Genomic DNA, 26,616 nt, shown 5'->3' with positions numbered 1-26,616 from the left:
TCCACTGTTTTATCCACCAAAATGTGGTTCCAATCAACCTCCCCCAGTTCAACTTTTAGACCCCTAAAATTTGCCCTTTTCCAGTCTGTGATCTTAATCCTCAACTGTTTTTTTATCCTTTTCCAACTTAATATTGAATTGTATTATATTATGATCGCTACTTCCCAAAGACTCCCCCACTCTGACATTCTGCACCTGCTCTGCCTCATTTCCTTGGACGGGATCCAGCACAGCTTGCTCCTTGGAAATACTGGAAATGTACTGTTCCAGAAAGTTCTTCTGCATACACTGCAGGAATTTCTCTCCTTCTGTGCCCCACAGTCTACTCGTTTCCCAGTCTACCTGAGGGTAATTAAAATCCCTAACTATCACAAGCCTACTTGCCCTGCAGGTTTCCATAATCTGCCTGCAAATGTTCTCTTCCACTTCATGCATATCACAAATGCATTGGTAGGCTGGGAAGAGCTCAGTAAAAATAAAAATGATGGCATTCTGAATATAATAAACCTAAATGAAATTTATTTCTCTGAACACATTTCACTATCAACAGTCACAGTAAAGTATTGTCATTTTGGACATTCTTGATGAATTTTCACTGCATAGAGGAACGCACATCTAGAAAAGTGAGGGAATACTTCAGTAATGCATGGTATATGAGAAGAGTTTTGCTGTGATTGTACTGTATTTCTCAACGGTTCGTTAAATTTTGAGCAAACAGAATCCATAGAATCCCTACAGTGCAGAAGGCCGCCATTCGGCCCATTGGGTCTGCACAACCTTCTGAAAGAGCAGTTACCTAGGCCCACTTCCCCACCCTATCCCTGTAACCGCACCCAACCTGCACATCTCTGGCCACTAAGGGGCAATTCCTGAAGCATGGTCAATCCATCTAACCTAAACATCTTTGGACTGTGGGAGGAAACTGGAGCATCTGGAGGAAATACACGCAGACAAGAGGAGAACGTGCAAACTCCACACAGTCACCCAAGGCCCAGGTCCCTAGCACTGTGAGGCAGCGGTGCTAAACGCTGTGTCACCCTGCCCTACTTTGAAACATGTTTGAAACATTAATGTGGAACAAAAAATGAGATAATTCAAAAGTATCATAAAATTTGAAATGGAATATTGACTTGCACAACCAGGTCTTGGGATGGATAAATGTGATGCAATAATTGCAGGATTCCAATGTGCACAGACAACATTTGCCAAACAATTTAATTGCTTAGGTCTTAAATTAATGAGGTTTGACAATTTCTTGTTCAATTCTGTAACTATATGAAGAATAGGTTTTTGCTGTAATCCTATGCTGTCATTGAAATCTTGCACAAGGATTTCTAAAAGAAATAAAGAAATATATATCACCAGTTCTATGTCTATTGAAGATACCTTGCCTCCTGTCAAGGCAGCCATGTCATTCTGCGACAACGTAAGATGCCTATTTAAAAAACACAGAATTAGAAAGGGCAACCACTAGTGTTAAGTCTGGAAGACTGGGAAACAACACAAAATAGTACACCTTGATATTATAAATCTTTATTCCCTGATAAATGAAATGTTACAATCTTTTATAAAGTGCTAATTAAAAAATTGAACCTATTACTTGACTGTTAAATTCAAATGCTTTCACTTGTACACAAAAATACCACTGAATTTACAGTTCAGAAATAAATTACAATCATGGCAATTAGAAGAAACTACTTGGTTTGATTTTGATTTCTCCTGAATTAAAAAATTAACACATATTTAACACTAACTTAATTCTGTAATATATAACAAGTATTTAAAAGAAATGTTCGTAGGGCAAAGTTTGTTGGGGAAGGAGTAGGCGAGTGGGACTAATTGGACAGCTCTTTCTGGATGAATCTATGTTTATTCCTTACCTTTCGGAACGCGATTGCTCTACTAGAAGTGCAATCAAGGCAATCATCTTCTCCAGTGCTGCAGGACGATATTTCTCTTCCGTTAAAGATAAAATATCTTCCTCCTCCTCCTCTTCCTCACCTTCCTCTTCAGATAACACTTCAACTTGCGGCTGGGGAAACTGCTAAATATTTTAACAAACAGAAACATAAGCGATACTGAAGTTCAGGTATTAAGTTTTTTGTCACTGCGAGCAAGAGTTTTCTCTTATTAAATCCTATAATTGATCATTAAAGTTCTATATTTGTAAATTTCCTTAATAGAAACACAATGGTTAACAGTGCATTGAAAATTATATCCTAATATTTCCGGTGCATTTTCCAAGCGAGAATTCAGCATTGAAATAGAACTTCAGATGTGACTGCAAAATTGAGTCCTAAAAGGAAACTCAACAATAAGGAAATTAGAAACTTAGCTTTGGAAAATTAATTACAGGAAATTAAAATGTATGATGACCAGACATTAGAATGGAACCACTAGAATTTAGAATAATGTTGCATAATAGTACATTCATGAGCTTCAAATTTATTGTGAATGGTTGAAAAATTCTTACATTTTCTGGTCCCTTTGTTCCCATGTAAAAATGTACCATTGTCGATATAGCTTGCAATGACAAAAGAAACTGGCTCTGAAATAATTAAATAACAATTAGAAAAATGGGGTAAAACATTTCATTGTTCTCTCCGGTGCTGTTTTAAGACTGTATGCATCCATTTACCTCTTCCTCTCCCATTTTGGCAAACTCAAACAAGAATGCGAAATACTCGGTGAGATGCTTGCTGTGAGGTTTGACTCCATGCTCCATAATAGACAACAGTGTCTTCACAAACCTAGTTACACATGAACGACTTCCAATATCTTCTACTGGACCATCCATGTCATCGGAGCTACGAAAGCAGAGATTAAGGTACGTAAACTGCATTGTCCAGATCAGTAATCAGCATTCAAATGCAGTAATATGTTAAATACTGATTTTACAGTTGTATTTAAATTTTTTAACTGAATGTTTCAACCTCATATAATTGTTCACCTGAAAACAAATGCTCATAACTAATCATGGTATGATCTTTCCCTTCCTAACTGGTAAACTAGATTTGAATTCTCAGCAATACCAAGAGAATCAAATGATAAAAAACAATAATCACAGACAGCTTTCACTTATCCCAAATGCAATTTATATTTGGAAAATAATTTCCAGAAATTATAATCTGTAAACACAAAAAATAATTCTATAATAATTTCTCGCATAACATTTCATAATAGGCTTGCGTACAAGAATACAAAACTAGAGGCATTCTAGAAAAGTCAGCAAGCTTTTGTGACTTCCTATTACAACCTCAATATTTCATACAGTTGAAGATGGAAGATCAATTAGCACATGGCAACCAAATAATACTTGAACAGATTCCGGTCACTTCACTTTTTATGAAAGGAGACATTTCCATTTAATAAAACCCAGAATCATGCTAAACGACAGAAGAAATAAACACTCCCATAGGGAAGCCTCTTCTATTATCAACAAATTCCACAACACAAAATACTGGTGGAGACAACAACGAGCAACTGGACGTTTTCTAAATAGCTAAGGCTTAATAAAAAGGTTTCCATTGACCTTACAATAATGAACATCTGGCATCACTCTCAAAAACGTGAAAAATATAGCCCCATCTGTACCAGAATCTGGCAGCGTTTAGATTTTTTTAAAAAAACATGCCTGCATGCAATTTAGAAAAGCTTTCATTACTAAAGGGGAGAATCACAAATTCAACACTGGCTTTAATATGCAGCTACTATTATATGATGGCACTGAACCCATGTCCCTTTCGTACCATAAAAGAACAGCTCCTGCTGGACTTCACTTTTTAATCTTTCCCAGGAAAATTGAACACCACAGCACTGCCAAGTAGCCAGAAGCCATAAGAATAAAGGTTCACGCATAAAAGGTCCTTGTCTCAGGAGATAATGCATCTACGACTTTGTGGTCAACTCTGTGTTAAACATCCCCCGGTGTGTCTCAGAAGCCTCATTCTGGCATGGCACTCTGCTGCACCATCTGCAGATTAAGGAGGCAGGCTGAGAAGGTGCAAGATTCACGAAGCTTGCTTTCTCTGGGCCCTCTTCTCAGCCACCTGGACTGACAATTTCTCCTTGCCTCTTCCAATGCACCTCTGAAGTCAACTTGCAGAGGTTTTGGCCATCTCCCAGTTGTCCATTTTGATGTCCATCATCTACATGTTGCACTTGCAGGTATCCTTGCAGCAGGGGTATGGATGTCCAGCAGGTTCTGACCCAGTGGTCTTTGAGTATAAGGCTGTCACCCATTCGATGAATGTCATTGGCTTAGTAATAAGGTTATGCGGATGGTATCAGCACGCTCCAGGATCTCTGAGTCGGTGAGCTTGTGCTGCCAAGAGATGCCGAGGATACAAACGTTTACTTTCACTTTAATTATGACAAGCAAGTGCTAACTGGATATTTTAGGTAGGGGATATCTGCAAGATGCTTCCCGTGTGATAATAAGCCACAAAAACGATTCAGAGTTACTTTTAATGCTAATTTTTCAAAAAAATATGCATATTCTCACGCATTTAAAACAAGAACCCCTGACAAAAGACTGTTTAGATAGCAACACTGTTTTTCTCCGAGTCTAAATAATAAATGATCAATTAGTTTGCCTGGGGTTGGAAAAACAGATTTTGCCTGTTGCAATGGAAAATCCACTGGTCTTATCCCATTTCACGGGCAGAGATGAAACAGGAACTATATGGCAGGAGAAAAGACGTTGAGCTAGAAAACATTGGTCCAAAGAATCAGAATGCAGAGAAGTCAAGTCTGTTTAAGTCAAGCAAGCCACTGAAATTGGATAGCAAAGCAGTTGCTTTGTTTAAATAGTATTATGTGAACTAAGTTGTATCACTGAACCAAGTAAATCTAATAATTATTGCTTTGTATGTTCACCTTACTATATAATAAAGCAACTTAATGATTCAACCAAGTCTCACCTCATCTATTGTCAACTGCTCTGCCGATGCAACAGAATAAATAATTTTGCAAAAGACATGGACATCCAGTTCAAGATACAAAGCAGATTCTGTTGTCACAACCTCCAGGTTACACTACTGTACAATGTTGGGCAGTGTGGATTAACTCTGAGAAAAGACACTTATGGGAGAGGCCGATGCCACTAAATCATAGAAGGTATATTTACAGATCCAAATTGATAACGTTAGCCAAAAGTAGGTAATGAGAATCAGTACGGTTCTCTCTAATTTAATATTCTAGAGACACAAGCAATGAGTGTGAAGGGTAGGATGCATATAGAGATTTCTTGCTCCATGACACTAATCTATAATCCCATCAGAGGAACAGAATCAGAGCAATATTTTGACTGCAAACCTCACAAATGGATCCACATCTGGCTATTCCACAAATAAGCAAGTGTACATGTGCATTCAACAGGAATGGAATGAAAGTAAATACCAAATGATGATGCGTCAATATCTCAGGTAGGATTTGAACTATGTAATGTTGATGCAGTCAGCGGCAACGCAGATTTTTATTTCAAAGATCACTGATCATTACATTGATTCCTATATAATGTCTGTTGAAGTGGACCGATGACTGATCTTCAAAACTAATGTGCTATATCACTTCCTTACAACATCTAGCTGGTGTAGCAATTCCTAGTCATCAAAATAATTCTTTAGGTTTTTTTTTTCCTGTTCTTTAGACTTTGTGAGAATACCCATCATAAAGTTTTGGTTTGAATCATGACATTAAGAGCTACTTTCAATGCGAAGTGCCAGTAAGCGGTCGGTAAGAGCTACTTTCAATGCGGAGTGCCAGTAAGCAGTCGGTAAGAGCTACTTTCAATGCGGAGTGCCAGTATGCGGTCGGTAAGAGCTACTTTCAATGCGGAGTGCCAGTAAGCGGTCGGCTCTAGTAACTTGTAATTACCAAGTGTAATAACTAGCCAGGTACCCAAAGAACTAATAAAATTAAAATGACTCAGACATCTGGGTAAATTAGGGGATTATTCAATAGGAGATATAATCCAATGTTCAGAAACTGAAGCAATACACAATTTAGCAAACACATGTATGAATAGTTAACTTTGGGCAATATGAAAAGGAATTTAGGTGTAGTTACTGATCAGTAAAAATAGTTAATCAACCTGACATTATGTCATTGTTAATAAAGTATTGGGGTGTAATTTGAGGACATAGGTTTTGGCAAACAGAGTGCATTAATTTGATTTAATTTACATAGAAAAGACCACAGTTTGATTGAGTGTGAAACTCTGATCACTCGACTTCCAAGAGGAGAGATTCATTACAGCAGTAACAGGGCAATCTGAGACCTAAAACTATAAGTGATTACAGAAAGAACTTGTTTTCACTAGAGAAATGGAGATGTCTAAATATATGCAAGTTCACGAAAAATCAAAGAAATGTAAATAGGAATAAATTATTTGTGCAAACGTAAAACAAAGAACTAGATACTTGTTTTTCAAATGCCAAGAAAGTCTAGAAATTTAAATTTGACTCCTGACATATATATGATCAGACTCTCATCAAAAGCAGGCAAAGTTGTGTATAAAGAACCAGATGAAGATCTGATTCACAAGATTATTAACCATGAAGAAAACCATTTGGTCATCTCAAATCATTCACCTAGGCAGATGGTTGTTCCACCCACTGCAGCATCGATTATTTCTTAAACCCGTGACTGAAAATTCTCCCCAAACGTTCATAAATCTTGGTACAAGGAAGAAGGTCCTCTGATCAGTCCTACACTTATCTTTCAATAGTTAAACCTGTGGTCCCTTGTCCTTACAATTTAAACCAGTACATCAGTTTCCCTCCGCCATCCTTCCCCCAACCTTTCCGGATTATTTAATTTACCTTTACATCATCACCTCTTGGAAACCTTTCAAGCCAAAAGAACTCAAGCTTAAGTATTACGTCATAAGTCAAATCTTTGATGGATCAGTCTCAGTTGCTCTCTGCCCTCCAGCGCTTCAACAAGTGATGTGAATTTCAACCAAGAACATTCAAGATGTAGTCTGATGAAAGCATTACGTCATGATCTCTAGTCTTGCATTTGACTATCTCAGCTATCTAGTCTACATTGCAGGTGTTTTTGATTATTGCTAATGTTATGCATATATGTGGGGGGTGGGAAGCGGAAGGATGTTTTAACCCGAAAGGATAGGTAGGAAGCAAAAAACATTTTAAATCTCAAATCTGACCCCAATGGAGGGGAGCAATCAATCTGCTTTCTGGAGGACGCTTGGTCAGTAAAGGCTTTAGGAGGCTGTGTTCCATCACAAAATTCATTTTAAATCATAGAGGCTGGGTTTCCCGGGGGTTCAGGAACCACAAATTTCCCATACAAGGCACTGGAGGTGAGGATGGTGGGGACGTTGAGGCAGAGTAGTTAGAGGCAGGCAGAGGAGGTGAGTCATTCAAGGGGTTTGAGATTATTCCTCCAAAATACCGGAACAAAGAAGGGTATAGCCATGGCAAGGGAACATTGGTATTGCTTCGGATGGAAATTAAAACCAATTCTTTATCAAGTACATTCAGAGATCTCGAAAAAATGATTTTGTCATTACCCAGCTTCCATTCCTGGTTGCAGGTAGAGGTGTGCATGCACTGGTCGGAGTCTCTGAATCACATGAATGCATAAACGCTGGAACATCTGCAGAGCCCAAAGTAAGGTGCAAAGGGAGAGGATTTTATAATCATATTTTAAATTTTATCCAAACAATTTTATTGCTGAAGGCATAAACCACAAACTTGCCACAAAGATATCACAAATTAGAATAGCCATGGAAAATAGTCTCAGTGAATCATGCGTCAATGATGAAAATACTGTCATTAATTACAATTCCTCCAACTGAACTAAAGCACTTCATACCTGTCTCACAATCTGATTTGGACACTTAATGAGGATTTGCATTGGCCACCAATCATCATCTGCCATCCGATCCAAAAACCACTGTATAGACAGAAGGTGAAATTATCATTGCTAAATTACACTAAAATGATGCATGATGTTTGAACAAAAGCTCCATGTTACAATTCTCACTATTTCTTACTTAACACCAAAATTAATATATCCATGCAACTATATCAGTCAGATAATATTGTTGATTATTCGACTCAAATATCCATATACAAAACAACTAATTTTCTGTATTCTGTATTTGTCAGCAATGAGATGTAGTTGTTTAAGGTACATGTTTTTGACACCATTAGCAGCTTGTATTTCAGAATATTTTAGAGGGTATGACAGCAACAAATTATGTTGCAATATTTTCAAAGTGATCCCCAAACAAGGTATTTTCAATTCCACAATAAAATCCAAGGTGTAGGAACAAACACGTTAAAAATCTAACAAACAAAATTCTGAAAAGGAAATTTCTTTGTTATGGTAACACAGAGGCTCCAAAGAACATCAAGATAATGTGGTCATGGAATATGATGCTTTGTCTCTGGATTGCAACACTTCCATACCAGTTATTTGCCCACTACCCATGACTGTCTAGGAGCCAGGCTGTCCCTGCACCTGTGGAGAGTTCACAGTCTATAACAGGACCACCTGGGATCTGTGCTCAAGAGGTTTGATGGCCAAATTATTCACATACGGAATCCACTTTGAATCCCTACAGTGCAGGAGGTCATTCAGCCCATCAAGTCTGCACAGATCCTCTGAAAGAGCACCCTACTGAGGCCCACTCCCCTATCCTCGTAACCCCACCTATCCTGCACATCTTTGGACTGTGGGAGGAAACCGGTGCACCCGGAGGAAACCCACACAGAAATGGGGAGAACATGCAAAAACCATACTGACAGTCACCCAAGGCCAGAATTCATTACCATATTCCCTCTGTAACTCTTTCGTAAGTGGATATTCACTTAGGAGCAATGATGAGTAACCATGGGAAAAGTGGATAAGAGGGTGATAGTGATGTTATTTGGAGGATGGAGCAGATTTGACTTGAATATTCTCACTTTATGGACTGTAGGATGGAGCAATGGTACGGAAAGGCTGACTGGAGATTCCTGTTGGCCATTGTTCGTGAAGCAGTTGAATATGGCACTGATGAATTCAACAACCACTAGAGGGATTTTTAAAAAAAAATGTAAAAAATTTTTATTCTCCTTTTTCACATTTTCTCCCACATTTACACCCATCAACAATAAACAAGGGGGGAGAGAAAAGGGTTGCTGCCGCACTGGCCGAAAGAGGACGGGACACAGAAGAGGTGGCTGGGACGGGGGTCCCCCGGCTGGGGGACTGGAGAAGAAAGGGATGGGTAGGACAGGTATTTCACTCGGGATTGGACGCAAAAAATAGAGGGGTGGCAATTCTGGTGGGAAAGCATGTGTCATTTGAGGCCAAGACTATCGTAGCGGATAGTGGTAGGTTGCAAGGGACGTGGGTGGTGTTGGTAAATGTATACGCCCCGAACTGGATGATGCTGAATTTATGAAGCGCATGTTGGGGCGCATTCCGGACCTGGAGGTAGGAGGACTGATAATGGGAGGGGACTTCAATACGGTGCTGGACCCAGCACTGGACCGCTCCAGATCAAGGACGGGAAGGGGGCCGGCGGCGGCCAAGGTACTTAGGGGGTTTATGGATCAGATGGGGGGAGTGGACCCATGGAGGTTTGCAAGACCGCAGGCCAGGGAATTTTCTTTTTTCTCCCACGTGCATAAGGCTTACTCCCGGATAGATTTCTTTGTTCTGGGCAGGGCGCTCATCCCGAGAGTGGAGGGGACGGAGTATTCGGCCATAGCCGTTTCGGACCATGCCCCGCACTGGGTGGAACTGGAGCTGGGAGAGGAGAGGGACCATCGCTGGATGTGGGACTGCTGGCGGACGAGGTGGTGTGTGGGAAGGTGAGGGGGTGTATCGAAAGGTACGACAACGGGGAGGTGCGAGTGGGGGTGGTATGGGAGGCGTTGACGGCGGTGATCAGGGGAGAGCTGATCTCCATCAGGGCTCATAGGGAGAAGATAGAGGGAATGGAAAGGGAGAGGTTAGTGGGGGAGATCTTGCGAGTGGACAGGAGATACGCAGAGGCCCCGGAGGAAAGATTACTTGGGGAAAGGCGACGGCTCCAGACGGAGTTTGACCTGCTGACCATGGGCAAGGCGGAGGCACAGTGGAGGAAGGCGCAAGGGGCGACTTACGAGTACGGGGAAAAGGCTAGTTGGATGCTGGCGCACCAGCTCCGTAAGAGGGCGGCAGCGCGGGAAATAGGGGGAAATCAAAGATGGAGGGGGAGCCACGGTTCGAAGTGCAACGAAAATAAATAAGGTATTCAAGGACTTCTATGAAGAGCTGTACAGATCCCAGCCCCCAGGGGGGGGAAGGGGGGATGAGGCGATTCCTGGACCAGCTGGGGTTCCCGAGGGTGGAGGAGCAGGAGGCGGTTGGTTTGGGGGCACCAATTGGGTTGGAGGAGTTGAGGGTTTGGGGAGCATGCAGGAGGGGAAGGCCCCGGGGCCGGACGGGTTCCCGGTGGAATTCTATAGCAAATATGTGGACCTGCTGGCCCCGTTACTAGTGAGGACCTTCAACGAGGCAAGAGAGGAGGGAACCCTGCCCCAGACAATGTCGGAGGCGACAATCTCCTTGATTCTAAAGCGAGACAAGGGTCCACTGCAATGTGGATCGTACAGGCCGATTTCGCTCCTCAATGTGGATGCTCAGCTATTGGCGAAGGTACTGGCCACTAGGATTGAGGACTGTGTCCCGGGGGTGATTCACGAGGACCAAACAGGATTCGTAAAGGGCAGGCAGTTAAATACCAATGTGCGGCGGCTCTTAAACGTGATAATGATGACATCGGAGGAGGGAGAGGCGGAGATACTGGCAGCTATGGACGCGGAAAAAGCCTTTGACCGAGTAGAGTGGGAGTACCTCTGGGAGGTATTGCGCAGGTTTGGGTTCGGGGGAGGGTTTATTAGATGGGTTAAGCTCCTTTACAGCGCCCCGGTGGCGAGCGTAGTGACGAACCGGCGAAGGTCGGAGTACTTTCGGCTGTACCGAGGGACGAGACAGGGGTGCCCCTGTCCTCCCTGTTGTTTGCATTGGCGATCGAACCCTTGGCCATATCACTTAGGGAGTCTCAGAAATGGAGGGGGATAGTCCGCGGGGGAGAGGAGCATCGGGTATCGCTATATGCGGATGACCTGCTGCTATACGTGGCGGACCCAATGGAGGGGATGGTGGAGGTCATGCAGACTCTGAAGGAGTTTGGAGAGTTCTCGGGCTACAAGCTTAATGTAGAGAAGAGTGAGCTTTTTGTATTACAGGCAGGGGACCAAGAAAGAGGGATAGGGGACCTACCGCTGAGGAGGGCGGAGAGGAGTTTTCGGTATCTGGGGATCCAGATAGCCAGAAGTTGGGGGGCCCTACATAAACTGAATTTTACGAGGGTGGTGGAGCAAATGGAGGAGGATTTTAAAAGATGGGACATGCTCCCGCTCTCGTTGGCGGGTAGGGTGCAGTCGGTCAAAATGGTGGTCCTTCCGAGGTTTTTGTTCGTGTTTCAGTGCCTCCCCATCGTGATTACCAAGGGCTTTTTCAAGAGAGTAGGTAGGAGTATTATGGGGTATGTGTGGGCAAATAAGACCCCGAGGGTTAGGAGAGGGTTCTTGGAACGCAACAGGGACCGAGGAGGGTTGGCTTTGCCAAACCTAGAGAGTTACTACTGGGCAGCAAACGTGGCGATGATCCGCAAGTGGGTCATGGAGGGAGAGGGGGCGGCATGGAAGAGGATGGAGATGGCGTCCTGTAAAGGAACGAGCCTGGGGGCGTTGGTAATGGCACCGCTGCCGCTCTCGCCGACAAAATACACCACAAGCGTGGTGGTGGCGGCTGTCATGATATTCAAACACACACATCATGATGGACACACCAACAGACAAATCAGAGCACACAACACCACAACCAATCACACACAAGGACACCAACCACATAAAAGCACGAGCACGACACCTAGTGGACAGTAGGTCTGGGGACAAAGACACGGACAAGACCTGTTACAAGATCACAAACAGGGAATCCCCACGTGCAGAGTATCAAGACAAAACTGTACATAGAAAGTTTAAATAAAATAGCGTTGTACCATATACAACCGTGTTGGCTCATCTGTGTGTCAGAACGCCCAACACCACATGGTACAGGAGTGGATCGATACCTGCCAACTAACCTGCCATTCTGGACATGGACCGCACCGACAAACCGCAGCCGTTGCAAGTCGCGGGGAACCTAGGTACCAATTGGAAGCTCTTCAGGCAGCGATTTGACCTGTACATCCGAGCCAACGAAAAACAGAGTGCCTCGGATGAAACGAAGATTGCAATGCTCCTCTTCTACGCAGGTCAGCACGCCCTCGACGTCTTCATCTCACTGGTGTTCGAAGAAGGCGAAAACCAATCCAAATATGACACGGTCATCCTCAAACTGGACCAGCACTTTAAGGTTGAAGTGAATGAAAGTTTTGAAAGATACCTCTTTCAGCAACGCCTGCAAGGTAAGGAGCTTTTTCAACCCTTTTTGACGCACCTCCGAATTCGAGGGCAGTCCTGCGGTTACGGCAGCACCACAGAGTCCATGATCAGGGACCAGATTGTTTTTGGCGTTGCCTCTAGTGGCCTACGCCAGCAGCTTCTTAAAATAAAAAGCCTCACCTTAGCGTCTGCTGTGGAAGCCTGTGTCCTCCACGAGAATGCAACCTGCCGTTTTGCCCAGTTTCAGGCGTCCGAGTTGGCACGGAGGGGGTCCCCAGCCGTCGAATCGGCAAGCCAGGCCGCCCACGACGCCGAACGCATCCAGGCCGTCGATTACTTCCCGACCCACGGCCCGGATGACAGCGGCCGCTTCCCGCGCTTTTCGCGGTCTCCCGCGCTGGTACGCGCCAAAAATAACGGCCACATCGAGGGACGCACTGCGCAGGCGCGCCCACCGCAAGATCGCACCGCGCATGCGCAGTGGCGCAACGAACGCCGTGACGTCATGACGTGCGGCAATTGTGGAGCTGTACACTTAAAAGGGCAATGTCCTGCTAAAAACCGACAGTGCCTCAGATGTGGCAAGATGGGCCACTATGCTGCCCACTGTCGTTCGGCTCAACCCATGGATCCTGCACATCCCCGACAATCTCGCAGACAAGTCAGGACCGTCCAGCCCACGCATCAAGACTTCCAGTTAAGTGATGCAGATGACCAGGATGCCTTCCGCGTTTCCGTCATCGATGTCAACAAGGTCAATGCCATCAATCCAGCCGATGAGTGGTGTGCCACCCTGACGGTCAACCGATCGCGCGTCACCTTCCGTCTGGACACCGGCGCATCCGCCAACCTGATTGCATATTCTGCATTCCAGGCCATGAAGGTCAAACCACCCATCACGCCATCCCGGCTCAAGATGGTTGATTATAACGGGAACGTCATCCCGTCCATAGGATCTTGCCAGCTACAGATAACTCACAAGATGCACACGGCCACACTCCCCTTCGAAGTTGTCGGCTCATCAAAAGACTCGTTACTGGGCGCACAGGCGTGTAAGGTCCTTCACCTGGTACAGCGCATTATGTCTCTCTCTCCAGATGAGATATCCGACTTCCCGGATGCTGAGTTCCAAGCAAATCTCCATTCCCTCCTTGCTCACAACCAGGAGGTTTTTGAAGGCATGGGGACATTGCCATACACGTACAAGATTCGACTCAAACCGGACACCATCCCTGTCGTTCACGCACCTCGCAGGGTTCCTGCGCCACTCAAAAACCGCCTCAAGTTGCAGCTGCAAGATCTTCAGGACCAAGGGGTCCTATCCAGGGTCACGGAGCCCACGCCATGGGTCAGCTCCATGGTCTGTGTAAAGAAGCCCTCTGGCGAGCTCTGCATATGTATAGATCCTAAAGATCTGAATAACAACATCATGCGGAAACACTATCCCATCCCGAAACAAGAGGACCTCACCAGCGAGATGGCGCAAGCCAAAATATTTACCAAATTGGATGTGTCCAAAGGATTTTGGCAGATCCAATTGGACCCGGCCAGCCGAAGGCTATGCACGTTCAACACCCCTTTTGGCAGATTCTGCTACAACCGGATGCCATTCGGCATCATTTCAGCATCTGAAGTTTTCCACCGCATTATGGAGCAGATGATGGAAGGCATCGAAGGGGTACGTGTATATGTGGACGATATCATCATTTGGTCCACCACTCCGCAGGAACACATGCATCGTCTACGACGTGTCTTCACCCGCATACGACAAAATGGCCTGCGTCTCAACCACGCCAAGTGTGCCTTCGGCCAGATGGAGCTGAAATTCCTCGGGGACCACATCTCACGATCAGGGGTCCGTCCCGATGCAGACAAAGTTAGCGCCATCACAGCCATGCCACGGCCGGCTGACAAGAAGGCTGTCCTAAGATTCCTGGGCATGGTCAACTTCCTTGGGAAGTTCATTCCCAACCTGGCTTCTCATACAACGAATATGCGCCATCTCGTAAAAAAATCAACAGAATTCCACTGGCAGCAATCGCATCAGCTGGAATGGGAGGAGCTCAAGCACAAACTGGTCACGGCACCAGTGCTGGCGTTCTTTGACACGACTCGCCCTACAAAGATCTCAACAGACGCCAGCCAATCTGGTATTGGAGCGGTACTCCTGCAAAAAGACAGCACGTTGTCATGGGCCCCGGTTGCATATGCCTCACGAGCCATGACCCCTACCGAACAGCGCTACGCGCAAATAGAAAAAGAATGCCTGGGCTTGTTAACTGGACTGGACAAGTTCCACGACTATGTGTATGGCCTGCCACGATTTACGGTTGAAACTGACCACCGCCCCCTGGTCAACATCATTAACAAAGACCTGAACGACATGACCCCTCGCCTTCAGCGCATCTTACTTAAACTCAGGAGGTATGATTTCGAACTGATCTACACTCCGGGGAAGGATCTCATCGTGGCGGACACGCTCTCCCGAGCAGTGAGCACACCACCAGATGCGGAGGGGTTCGTGCGTCAAATTGAGGCACACTTGACTCTGACAGCAGCAAATCTGCCAGCTGATGATCCAAGTCTGGCCCACATACGCGCAGAGACGGCGACTGACCCCCTTCTGCAGCGAGTGATGCGCCACATGACGGAAGGGTGGCTCAAAGGGCAGTGCCCCCAGTTCTATAATGTGCGAGATGACCTTACCAACATAGACGGGGTCCTTATGAAATTAGACAGGATCGTTATTCCGCACAGCATGCGCCAGATGATTCTTAATCAACTACACGAAGGCCACTTGGGCGTCGAAAAATGCAGACGAAGGGCCCGAGAGGCGGTATATTGGCCGGGTATTAATGAAGACATAGCCAACATGGTGCTCAATTGCACAACCTGTCAGAGGTTTCAGCCGGCGCAACCTCCGGAGACGCTTCTACCACACGAGTTGGTGACGTCCCCCTGGGCGAAGGTGGGTGTTGACCTATTTCACGCGCTCGGCAGAGATCACATCGTTATTATAGACTACTTCTCAAACTACCCGGAAGTCATGCCGCTCCATGATCTGACGTCGTCCGCAGTCATTGGGGCCTGCAAGGAAACATTTGCTCGCCATGGCATTCCAAGGACTGTCATGTCAGACAATGGACCCTGCTTCGCCAGCCGTGAATGGTCGTCCTTTGCCGCAGCATATGGTTTCACTCATGTGACATCCAGCCCTCTACATCCTCAGTCGAACGGGAAGGCTGAAAAGGGCGTCCACATTGCCAAGCGGCTCCTGTGCAAGGCGGCTGCTGCCGGATCGGACTTTAACCTCGCCTTGCTGGCCTATCGATCGGCCCCGCTATCCACGGGTCTCTCGCCAGCGCAGCTACTAATGGGTCGCTCCCTCAGGACGACGGTACCGTCCATCCTGGCACCACCAACAGACCATGAGACGGTTCTTCGGAACATGCAAATGCGGCGTGATCGCCAGAAAAGTCAGTATGACACACGAGCGACGGACCTGCCCCCACTGTCCTCCGGAGACAAAGTACGCGTCCATCAACCGTATGGTGGCTGGTCAGCACTGGCCGAAGTCCTCCGACATGTGGCTCCCCGTTCGTTCCTGGTTCGCATGCCGGATGGTTCAGTGCGTCGCCGCAATCGGCGCGCCCTTCGCCGACTTCCACGCTCGCAGCCACACAGTACGCACACGCCAGATTCTTAACAGGCTTCCGAGGATGACTTTGTGGAGCTGCCGCAGATCACGCCCTCTCCATCGCCACCCATGGCCATGCTTGCACATCAGCCGGTGGTTCTTGACCCACCCTTGAGGCGGTCAACCCTTACTCGTCGCAAGCCCATTAGACTGGACTTATAACACCGTTCATATGTCTAACAAGTTACACAATTTTATATGATAACCTGTTGTTGTTTATCGTTCCAGATATCGTCTGACTGGACCACTGTTCAAGTTTTTTTTCTCGTTCGCATTCATGTTCTGTTATGGTACAACCTTGTTCATGTGACGCACCCGACATCGCCCCATGTAAATAGTTACGTCATATGCACATGCTGTACACAACACACACACACTCTTAGATGCACTCACGACGCGATCATATTTATTACCACGTAGGCACATATCTTTGTAAAAAGGGGGGATGTCATGATATTCAAACACACACATCATGATGGACACACCAACAGACAAATCAGAGCACACAACACCACAACCAATCACACACAAGGACACCAACCACATAAAAGCACGAGCACGACACCTAGTGGACAGTAGGTCTGGGGACAAAGACACGGACAAGACCTGTTACAAGATCACAAATAGGGAATCCCCACGTGCAGAGTATCAAGACAAAACTGTACATAGAAAGTTTAAATAAAATAGCGTTGTACCATATACAACCGTGTTGGCTCATCTGTGTGTCAGAACGCCCAACACCACAGCGGCAACACTAAAGATCTGGGGCCAGTGGAGAAGACACAGGGGTGCAATGGGAGCATCGGTGTGGTCCCCGATCAGGGGTAACCACCGGTTTGTCCCGGGGAAGACGGACGGGGGGTTCCAAGGCTGGCATCGGGCGGGGATAAGAAGAATGGGGGACCTGTTCATTGACTGGACATTTGCGAGCCTAGGGGCACCGGAGGAGAAATTTGAGTTACCCCCGGGAAATGCATTTAGATATATGCAGATAAGGGCTTTTGTGAGGCGACAGGTGAGGGAATTTCCGTTGCTCCCGGCACAAGAAGTTCAAGATAGGGTGATCTCGGGGGCATGGATCGGGGAGGGCAAGGTGTCGGAAATATACCAAGAGATGAAAGAAGAGGGGGAAGCGCTAGTAGAAGAATTGAAAGGTAAATGGAAGGAGGAGCTGGGGGAGGAGATTGAGGAAGGGCTATGGGCGGATGCCCTGGGTAGGGTTAATACCTCCTCCTCGTGTGCCAGGCTCAGTCTAATACAATTTAAGGTGGTTCACAGAGCGCATTTGACGAGGGCGAGGCTGAGTAGGTTTTTTGGGGTAGAGGATAGATGTGGAAGATGTTCAAGGAGCCCGGCGAACCATGTCCATATGATTTGGTCATGCCCGGCATTGGACGGGTTCTGGAGAGGTGTGGTGGGAGTAATATCCCAGGTGGTGAAAGTCCGGGTCAAGCCAAGCTGGGGACTAGCAATATTTGGAGTAGTGAGTAGTGGATGAGCCGGGAGTGCAGGAGGCGAAAGAGGCCGGAATTCTGGCCTTTGCGTCCTAGTAGCCCGGCGAAGGGTATTGTGGAAGGAGGCGAAGCCCCTTAGCCTGGAGGCCTGGATTAACGACATGGCGGGGTTCATAAAATTGGAGAGAATTAAGTTTGCTTTGAGAGGGTCTGCACAGGGGTTTTACAGGCGGTGGCAACCGTTCCTAGAATATCTCACGGAGCGTTAGAAGAAGGTCGATCAGCAGCAGCAGCAACCCTGGGGGGGGGGGGGGCCGAGAGATTGTTTGAGGGGATGGACGAGCGGGAGATAGCATGGAGGGTGGGGGGAATCGGTACGTGCGGCCAAGAGCCAGTGTATAAAGCTATGTAAATATACCATCTTGCCATGTATATATCTTGCTCAGGGAGAATTTGCGTTATTTTGTTACGGGGGGGGGGTTACTGTTTGTAAGGGGGAAAATTGTATTGTTAAAAAACCTTAATAACAAATATTTTTTAAAAAAAACAATAAACAATAATCAGCAAGATGTGTCAATCCCCATAATAACAACGATCCCATCCGCCCACCAACCCCCAAACCTCAACCCGTATGTTTACATAAACAAATGACAAAAAGGAATCAGGGATTACCCGTAGTCACCCTTAATCTACACAGCTCCCCAACCACCCCCCCAACCAACGCCATCCAGCCTCTGAAAGAGTACCGTACATGATACCCCAGAGTTGTATCCCCCCCTCCCTCCACCCAAATTCTCCAGCTCCTCCCGTCCACTGCCTCTTGTAAAACTCCTCCTCCCAACCTCGGTTCCTTCCCCCCAACTTTCCACCCCGGCTAGACCACTCGGACCCTGTTCTGCCAGGCTCCGATGGCCGCAGCCCCTCCCCCCACCTCACTCCCGTTCACTGGCCGGCTTAAACCGGCCAGCGTGGAGGCCCCCGCCCGGGTCCCGTTCCCCCTTGCCTGGCCCTAGGAAAGCCCAAAGATCCCCTTTTAGCACACAAACGCCGCATATCCACCTACACCCCAAAGAGCCCTCATTTCGAGTGAAAGTCCCATCCCTTCCCTTGTCCAAATATATACAACATTGGCTCCTTTAGCCCCTACACACGCGCGCAGTGATACAAAAAAGAAGAAAATACAGTCATGAGGTTACATCGGCACATGGCCATTCCTCAATTTGTCTGTTCTGCCAGTCCTTCTGCCTTCGCAAACTCCTCCGCTGCTTCCACCATTCCAAAATAAAAGTCCCTGAGCTTATAAGTCACCCTCAGCTTCGCTGGATATACAATGCCGCACTGCACCTTGCTAATGTACAGTGCCCTCTTCACCCGGTTGAAGGCAGCCCACCTCCTCGCCAGCTCCACCGTAAAGTCCTGGTTTACACGTATACCAGCTCCAGCCCACTGCACCACCCGTTTCTGCTTGGCCCAGCTCAGGACCTTCTTCACACTGTACCTACGGAAGCACAGAGTCACTGCCCTTGGTGTCTCACTCGCCTTTGGTACAGGCCTCCACGACCGATGAGCCCAATCCAGTTCATATCGGGAGGGATCCTCCCCCTCCCCCAATAGTTTTGCCAGCATCGCGGCAAAATACTCAGTCGGCTTCGGTCATTCAACTCCTTCGGGCAGCCCCACAATCCTCAAATTCCGTCGCCTTGATCTGTTTTCCAGGTCTTCCATTTTTCCTCGCAGATCCTTGTTAGTGTCCATCACCTTCCGCATCTCCTTCCCCCATCGAGGCAAGTTGATCACCTTGCTGCAATAACGTCTCCTCCACTTCCTTCAGCGCCTCCCCTTGCTCTCGCACCTCCACCACTGCGCTCGCCACCGCCGTCATCACCGGGGAAACCGCCTCCTCCACCAGCGCACTCAAAACCTCCCTCATCTCCTTCCTCACCGTCTCCATGCATTTCGCAATCTGCGCCAACTGCTTTTCGAATTCCGCAGCCATCACCTTAGTTATTCCTTCAGCCGTAAGCACTGCGGCCTCCCCTGGTGCTTCAGCCTCCCTTTTCTTTCCTGACCCCGCGGTGACCTTTCCACTCCCCAACGGACTTTCAGCCGCTTTTTTCACGGCTGTGTTTTTGCTGTTCTTCAACATTCTTCTCCTCTGTGCTGTCTCCCGACTTTTACTGCCTTTGCTGGCCCTAGGACCGGGCTTAAATCCCCGACAATGCCGTTCCCGAACGGGAGCCCTCCAACGCGCGGCTGCCTCCCGCCCGCCGTCACCGGAGGTCATCACCTAGAGGGATTTATGCTCCTTTTCTACTCCCAAAAAAGCCATCTTGCAAAAAAGGCTCACATTTACAAGAACTTTTCATGATCACAGTTTTTCCCAAAGGACCTTTTAGCACACAAAGTGTAGCCATTGTTGTAATGTTAAGAAAATAAAGAATCACTGCGCCTTATAAGATCTCAAACACTTGAGCAAAAGAGACAGTCTGCAACAATTTTGAGGCTGAAAATCTTGTGAAACTCAGTAACATCACAGCTGTCATCTTAATTATTGAGTCAGGAACACTTTTCCTTTAGAACTTCAAAAGCAGTTATTAAGAACAAGGTTAAAGAACTTTACCAATAGATTTAATGGGTTCCTCACCTCACAAGCTGCCTGGCTGTTATTAAATTGTTTTGTCAAAAGCTCAATCCATTGCAACATGGTGGGCTATAGAAAAAAAATGTAATATCATGTTATGGCATGCCATCCATAATCTAAAAGTTATAAACTTGCTTTATAATGGAAGGAAAAACATCTTGGAAAGTTAATTAATTGATTCATAAATTGTCTAGATAAATTTCCAATCCCTCAAAATATGATATGGGTAGCAGATGCATTTCAATGGTCAAGATTACAATACTAGATTCTGAGACGTGACAGAAACCAACAGAAAAATACATTCAATACACCCAATTATTTCATGCCAAACATTCCTTTGTTAATGGAAGTCCCAATGCTATGTGACTCCACAGACAAGAGAAAATGTCCTCCAAATATGAATTTGAACTGAGAATTTTGGCAACCAATCCCAATAATATCCTTACCTAACATTCTGACTTATGCCAAAGTTGCAGAAAATTATTAGCGCTCCGAGCATGAAGCATGGCTGCTTCCTCCACCCTACCCCCTGTAACTGCTCACTCACAGGTTTCCAAGCTAATGTTGGGTAACTAGCCACATAACCAGAAATTAACCATAGTACTCAGTTCCATACCTAATAGGGGCCATATCTACATTTTTGACATACTGTAATTTCATAAAGCAATACACTGGTCCATTTAATTAGCAGATTCATATATTATAATTAAAAACAAATACCCAGTTCGGAAGAGGAGTCATATTTCTCTCGAAATGTTAACTCTTTTCTCGACTTCCAATGAGGCAATGTAGGGAGAGGACGCGCATGAGGTGGCTCCCGATTTTTTTTTAAACCCTCTTTTTTGGCGCCACAAACCATTTGACTTTTAGAAACCTAATAATTTAGTTGAGAAGAGCTTCTACTTTACAGAGATGCCCAGGAGAGACAAAAAGGAGGAGGATTCGGGCCAAAATCTTTCGTCGGATTCTGAAACTATGCAGGATTCTTCTGTAAGGTAATAAAGAACAAAGAACAATACGGCACAGGTACAGGCCCTTCGGCCCTCCAAGCCTGTACCAGGGGTGGGCTCTCCTTTTCCTTCTCTGATCACTTCACTAACAGCTGAGGATCTGGTTTGGATTTTGGCGAGTGAACTAGAGAAACACCGTCAAACTTTGGTGGTACATCTTAAAAGATCGATTGAGGAGGCCATGGCCCACATTCATTCAACCTTGGAAAGTGTGAATAAGACCAGCAAGGCTATGACGCCACAATTAAAGGCATCAAGACGGTATTAACGGACCACAGTTATCAGATCACTTCCCTAGAAGTCAATCTTACTTCAGTGCTTGAATGTAACAAATTATTGAAGGCCAAATTAAGTGACCTGGAAAATAGAAACAGAGGGCAGAGCGTTTGCATTGTGGAATTGCCGGAAGGGATGGAGGGCCACATGAATATTGCATATTTGTCGGGCGTGTTTTACAAGATGGTGGGTGAAGGTGTGTTCACATCCCCCTCCCCAGGGAGACCAGGCCCATTGCTCTCTGCAACCGAAGCCTCGTGGGGTCATTTCATGGCTTCAAAGAAAAAGAACAGGTCCTTCGCTGGGCTAGAGAGCATTAAGATGTAAAGTGGAAGGGCCACTCCATCAGGCTATACCAAGATCGGAGTGCGGACCTGGCAAAACAAAGAGCTGCCTTGAACGGAGTGAAAGCCATCTTGGATAAAAATGGAGTCATATCTGAATGGTTTATCTGGCTCGCCTTCAGGTGACTATTGGGGAGAAGGACTGCTTTTTTGAGTTGTCAGAGGACGTAGTCTCCTTTGTCCGAAAACTCAAATTGGGCACTGTTTAATTTATGTCCTGTGGATGGGCACTTCATATTTCATGCTTTTTCATGTCCGGGTTTGTTTGTTAGGTTTATTTTTCCTTTACTTTTTTCATCGTGTTGGGTTTGATAATTGAACATTAGTCTGCCATTGTAAATTAGATAAGGTTTTACTTTCTAGTTTGGAATCTCCTTGCTAATGAAGGAGTTAGCCAACGGAAGCAGAGATGGAGTGTTTTCTGCAGCTCTTCATAATTAGTCTGTGAGAATGAGCTCAGAGCATATAGTTCGTTGTGTTTTGTTAACTGTGGGTTTTGGGATATTTTTTTTTTACTGTTTCAATATGACGTTGTTGAGGTGGTGGGCGGTTAGTGTTGGTTTGCTGACTGTGTTTAGGATTCTTTTTTGTCAAGCCGTCTGACTTGGCTCGGTGGCCACCTTGGGTGGATTTCTTTACTTTACCTTTTCAGTGTCCCTTGCTTGGAATTTCTCTTTGGGAATGGCTGACTCCGGATTGAGGAGTGGTGGGAGACCTCCAGTTCGTTTGAATACCTGGAATGTTCGGGGTCTAAATGGCCCAGTAAAACGGTCAAGGGCACTTGCCCATCTTAAGAACGTGAACTCCAAAGTAGTCTTCTTCCAGGAAACCCAATTGAGTTTCAAAGACCTGACCAGGTTATGCAAGAGTTGGGTTGGGCAGGTTTTTCATTCCAGCTTTAATGGCAGGGCCAAAGGCATAGCAATTGTAATTAATAAGAAAATTCAATTCTCCTTCTCTCAGATAATAGCCGACCCTAATGGTACTTGTATTGGGTGTGACTCCCTGCTAAACACTCAGGTAATCATGGTTAACAGCCAAGCCCCTAACTGGGATGACACAAACTTTATCAATTATCTATTGAACTCTCTCCCCAGCTTTGAGTCGCACCAAATTATTGAAGGAGGAGACCTGAACTGTGTTTTGGAACCTAAATTGAATCATTCCAAAACTGGACGCAGTGCTTTAGGGGGCAGTCACACCACGTAGACTACCTACCCTGAATTTGGCCAGTGGTCAGGGACAGGAAGGTGTAGCTATGAGTGAGGCAGGTAGAGGGATCCAGGAGGAAGGGTTGCAGCAGCCTCAGCCCTTGTCCAACAGGTTTGAGATTATTTTTCACTGTGTGGACGGGAATGGGGACTGCAGGGGTGGGGGATGAGCAAACTGACCACAGCACCGTGGTAGAGGGAGCCATTCAAGTGGAGGGAGAGAGGGGAAATGTAGTCTTAATTGGAGATAGCATTGTTAGGGGCATAGGCACTGTTCTCTGTGACCAGGTACGAGAGTCCCGAAGGCTGTGTTGTCTATCTGGTGACAGGATTCAGAATATCGCATCTGGGTTGCAGAGGAACCTGAAGTGGGAGGGTACATATCCAGTTGTTTGGTCCAGGTTCCAACGTTTGGCAGAACAATGACAGAGGTTCTGCTAAGGGAATATCAGAAATTAAAAAGCAGAACCAAAAAGGTAATAATCTCCTAGTCACGAGCTAATTGGCACAAGGTCAATAAGATTGGGAGGTAAATGCGTGGCTTAAAGATTGGTGTGGGAGGGGCATCACATCGGCACAGTGGATAGCACTGCTGCCTCACAGTGCCAAGGGCACGGGTTCGATCCCGGCCCACTGTCCATGTGTAGTTTTCACATTCTCCCTGTGCCTGCGTGGGTCTCACCCCTACAACCCAAAGGTGTGCAGGGTAAGTGGATTGCTACGCTAAATTGCCCCTGAATTGGAAAAAAAATAATTGGGTACTCTAAATTTATTTTAAAAAGATTGATGTGGGAGCAATTAGTCCAAATTCATGGGTCATCGTACTGGGGAAGGAGGGACCTGTTCTGGTGGGATGGTCTTCCACTGAATCAAGCTGGGACCAGAGTCTTGGCGAATCATTTAACTACGACTGTTGATCGGGCTTTAAACTGAGGAGGGAAAATTAGAAAACCAAAATTAAAGGAGGAGGTAGGGGTGCAGGTTAGCGATGTGGCAGATGGTTATCAGAAAATAAAGGTGAGGGACAGAACGGGAGAATGTTTTTTTGCACCAAGGAATTATAAAAGAGTAGTGAAATTTGACAATAGAACAAATTTAAAAGCTTTGTATCTAAATGAAACATTCAGAACAAAATTAATGAGTTAACGGCACAAATAGAGACAAAGGGGTTTAATTTGGTGGCAATTACTGAGATATGGTTACAAGCAGACCAGGTCTGGGAATTGAATATCCAAAGGAACTCAGTATTTCGGAAAGATAGAATGAAAGGAAAAGGAGGCGGTGTAGCTTTGTTGGTGAAGAAAGGGATCAGTGCTGTAATGAGGAGTGATATAAGCACCGGAGATCAAGGTGTGGAATCAGTCTGGATAGAAATAAGAAATAGCAAAGGGAAGAAGTCCCTGGTAGGAGTAATCTATAGATCCCCAAATAGTAGTTCCGCAGTATAAACCAGGAAATACTGTGGGCTTGTAAGAAAGATACAGCAATAATCATGGGTGATTTTAATATGCACAAAAACTGGATTAATCAAATTGGCAAGGGTAGCCTCGAGGGAGAATTCATTGAATGCATTAGAGATTGTTTCTTGGAACAACCACAGAGCAGGCTACTCTAGATTTGGTTTTGGGTAATGGGGAAGGATTAATTGATGACCTCATAGTTAAGGATCCACTAGGGAGTAGTGACCATAGTATGGTAGAATTCAAAATTAAGTTTGGGGTTCAGAAAGTGGAGTCCCACACTAGTGTTCTGGAATTAAACAAAGGTAATTACATAAGCATGAGGACAGATTTGACCCGAGTAAAGTGGGCAGAAAGGCTAAATGGTAGGACAGCTGATGAGCAGTGGCAGTTATTCAAGGAGATATTCAATCCCTCGCAACTAAAATATATTCCAGAGAGGAAGAAAGACGGTAAGAGCGGTTAAAAAACATCATTGGCTAAGCAAGGAGGTTAAGGACAACATAAAAACAAAAACTAAGGTATACCATGTTGCAAAGGTCAGTGGCAGTCTGGAAGATTGGGAAACTTTTAAACATAAACAAAGGGTTACTAAAAATGTAATGGAAAGAGCTACGGTAAATTAGAGAAGAAATCTAGGGTAAAATATCAAAAAGAATAGCAAAAGATTCTCGAAGTACATAAAAGAGAGCAGAATAGCTAAAGTGAATGTTGGTCCCTTGAAAGATGAAACCAGAGGATTAATAGTGGGGAACACAGAAATGGCAGAGATGCTAAATCAATACTTTGCCTCAGTTTTCACAGTGGAGGACACTAGTACCATTCCTATAGGAACGGGCAATTCAGAGGTAATAGAAAGGGTGGAACTTTGAACAATCAGCAACAACAGGGAATCAGTACTCAACAATCTGTTGGGATTGAAGGCAGACAAGTCCCCAGGGCCTGATGGCCTACATCCTAGGGTGTTAAAGCAAGTGACAGCGGAGATAGTGGATCCATTGATTATGATATTCCAAAATGCCCTGGACATGGGAAAGGCTCCAGTGGCTTGGAAAAATGTAACGCCCTTATTCAAAAAGGGAGTAAGGCAGAATGTAGGAAATTACAGACCAGTTAGTTTCACATCGGTTGTTGGGAAATTGTTGGAATCCATTATTAAGGAAGTGATATCAGGACATTTGGAAAGTCAAAACACAATCCATCAGAGTTAGCATGGTTTCATGAAGGGTAAATCATGTTTGACTAATTTGTTAGAGTTCTTCTAAGATGTAACAAGCTAAGTGGATAATTCTATCCTGTAGATGTAATATATCTAGACTTCCGGAAGGCGTTTGATAAGGTGCCGCACAGAAGGTTAATAAAGAAGGTTAGATGACAGGGGTTGGGGCAATTTATTAGCTTGGTTAGATGACTGGCTGACGGACAAAAGACAGAGTGTCGGTCTTTTTCTGGATGGCAAGATGTAACTTGCGGGGGGGGCCAACAGGGATCGGTCCTTGGGCTCCAACTATTTACAATCTATATTCATAGAATTTCATAGAATTTACAGTGCAAGGATAGAAGCTCCTACAGCCACATTTTCAGATGACTCTTGTAGCCACGTAAAATGGCTGCGGCCCGATTAATTTGGCCAAAACCCGACTTAAAATGGCTAACCGGAAAGGCTGCTGGGAAAAGCAGGTAACAAGACAGAAACGGACAGCTGCAGACAGAATAGCATATTCGGCTCTGGGGAAGTTGGCCCAGATCGATACTCAGGGCTATTAACAGCCCATCCACCCAGACATCTGCAGTGTAATCAGCTATTCCCGGGAACAATTGCAACATATTAGCAATTGAATACCGGGCCAGACCTGTCAGCGCCTGCAGTGGCCGAAACAAAGGCAGGTGAACGACCACCCCGCGATCGGGGAATCGCCTCGCAATTGGACGTATCGAAGCCAGTGATTGGGAACAAGTCCAATCACATGGGACTCAGGGTCAAGGGCCGCCCCGGGAGGTGGGAAGCCCCTGGGCCCTATAAAGTGAGGGGCCAAGTTCAGATCTCTCTCTCTCTCTCCCTTCTTTG

The 26,616-nt window shown here is 45.8% G+C and overlaps 1 protein-coding gene across 9 annotated transcripts in view; it reads right to left on the bottom strand.

Annotated features, from left to right (window-relative positions):
- usp34 (ubiquitin specific peptidase 34) overlaps window positions 1-26,616 on the bottom strand; it is a 446,082-nt gene that overhangs the window by 98,896 nt on the left and 320,570 nt on the right. For 6 of the 9 annotated variants that reach the window (XM_072507777.1, XM_072507781.1, XM_072507779.1 and 3 more), the window contains exons 56-62: window positions 20,251-20,316; window positions 7,843-7,923; window positions 7,538-7,623; window positions 2,639-2,807; window positions 2,474-2,548; window positions 1,881-2,044; window positions 1,363-1,435 (exon numbers count right to left, since the gene is read on the bottom strand). In XM_072507777.1, coding sequence (XP_072363878.1) covers window positions 1,363-1,435; window positions 1,881-2,044; window positions 2,474-2,548; window positions 2,639-2,807; window positions 7,538-7,623; window positions 7,843-7,923; window positions 20,251-20,316 — 714 coding nt within the window. The remainder of the gene's footprint in view (window positions 1-1,362; window positions 1,436-1,880; window positions 2,045-2,473; window positions 2,549-2,638; window positions 2,808-7,537; window positions 7,624-7,842; window positions 7,924-20,250; window positions 20,317-26,616) is intronic. The other 3 variants (XM_072507780.1, XM_072507783.1, XM_072507786.1) reach the window with 1 other exon arrangement.

The sequence above is a fragment of the Scyliorhinus torazame genome, chromosome 1, assembly GCF_047496885.1.
Source record: "Scyliorhinus torazame isolate Kashiwa2021f chromosome 1, sScyTor2.1, whole genome shotgun sequence".
NCBI classification, from domain to species: Eukaryota; Metazoa; Chordata; class Chondrichthyes; order Carcharhiniformes; family Scyliorhinidae; genus Scyliorhinus; species Scyliorhinus torazame.
This window is presented reverse-complemented; position numbering and strand designations above follow the sequence as displayed.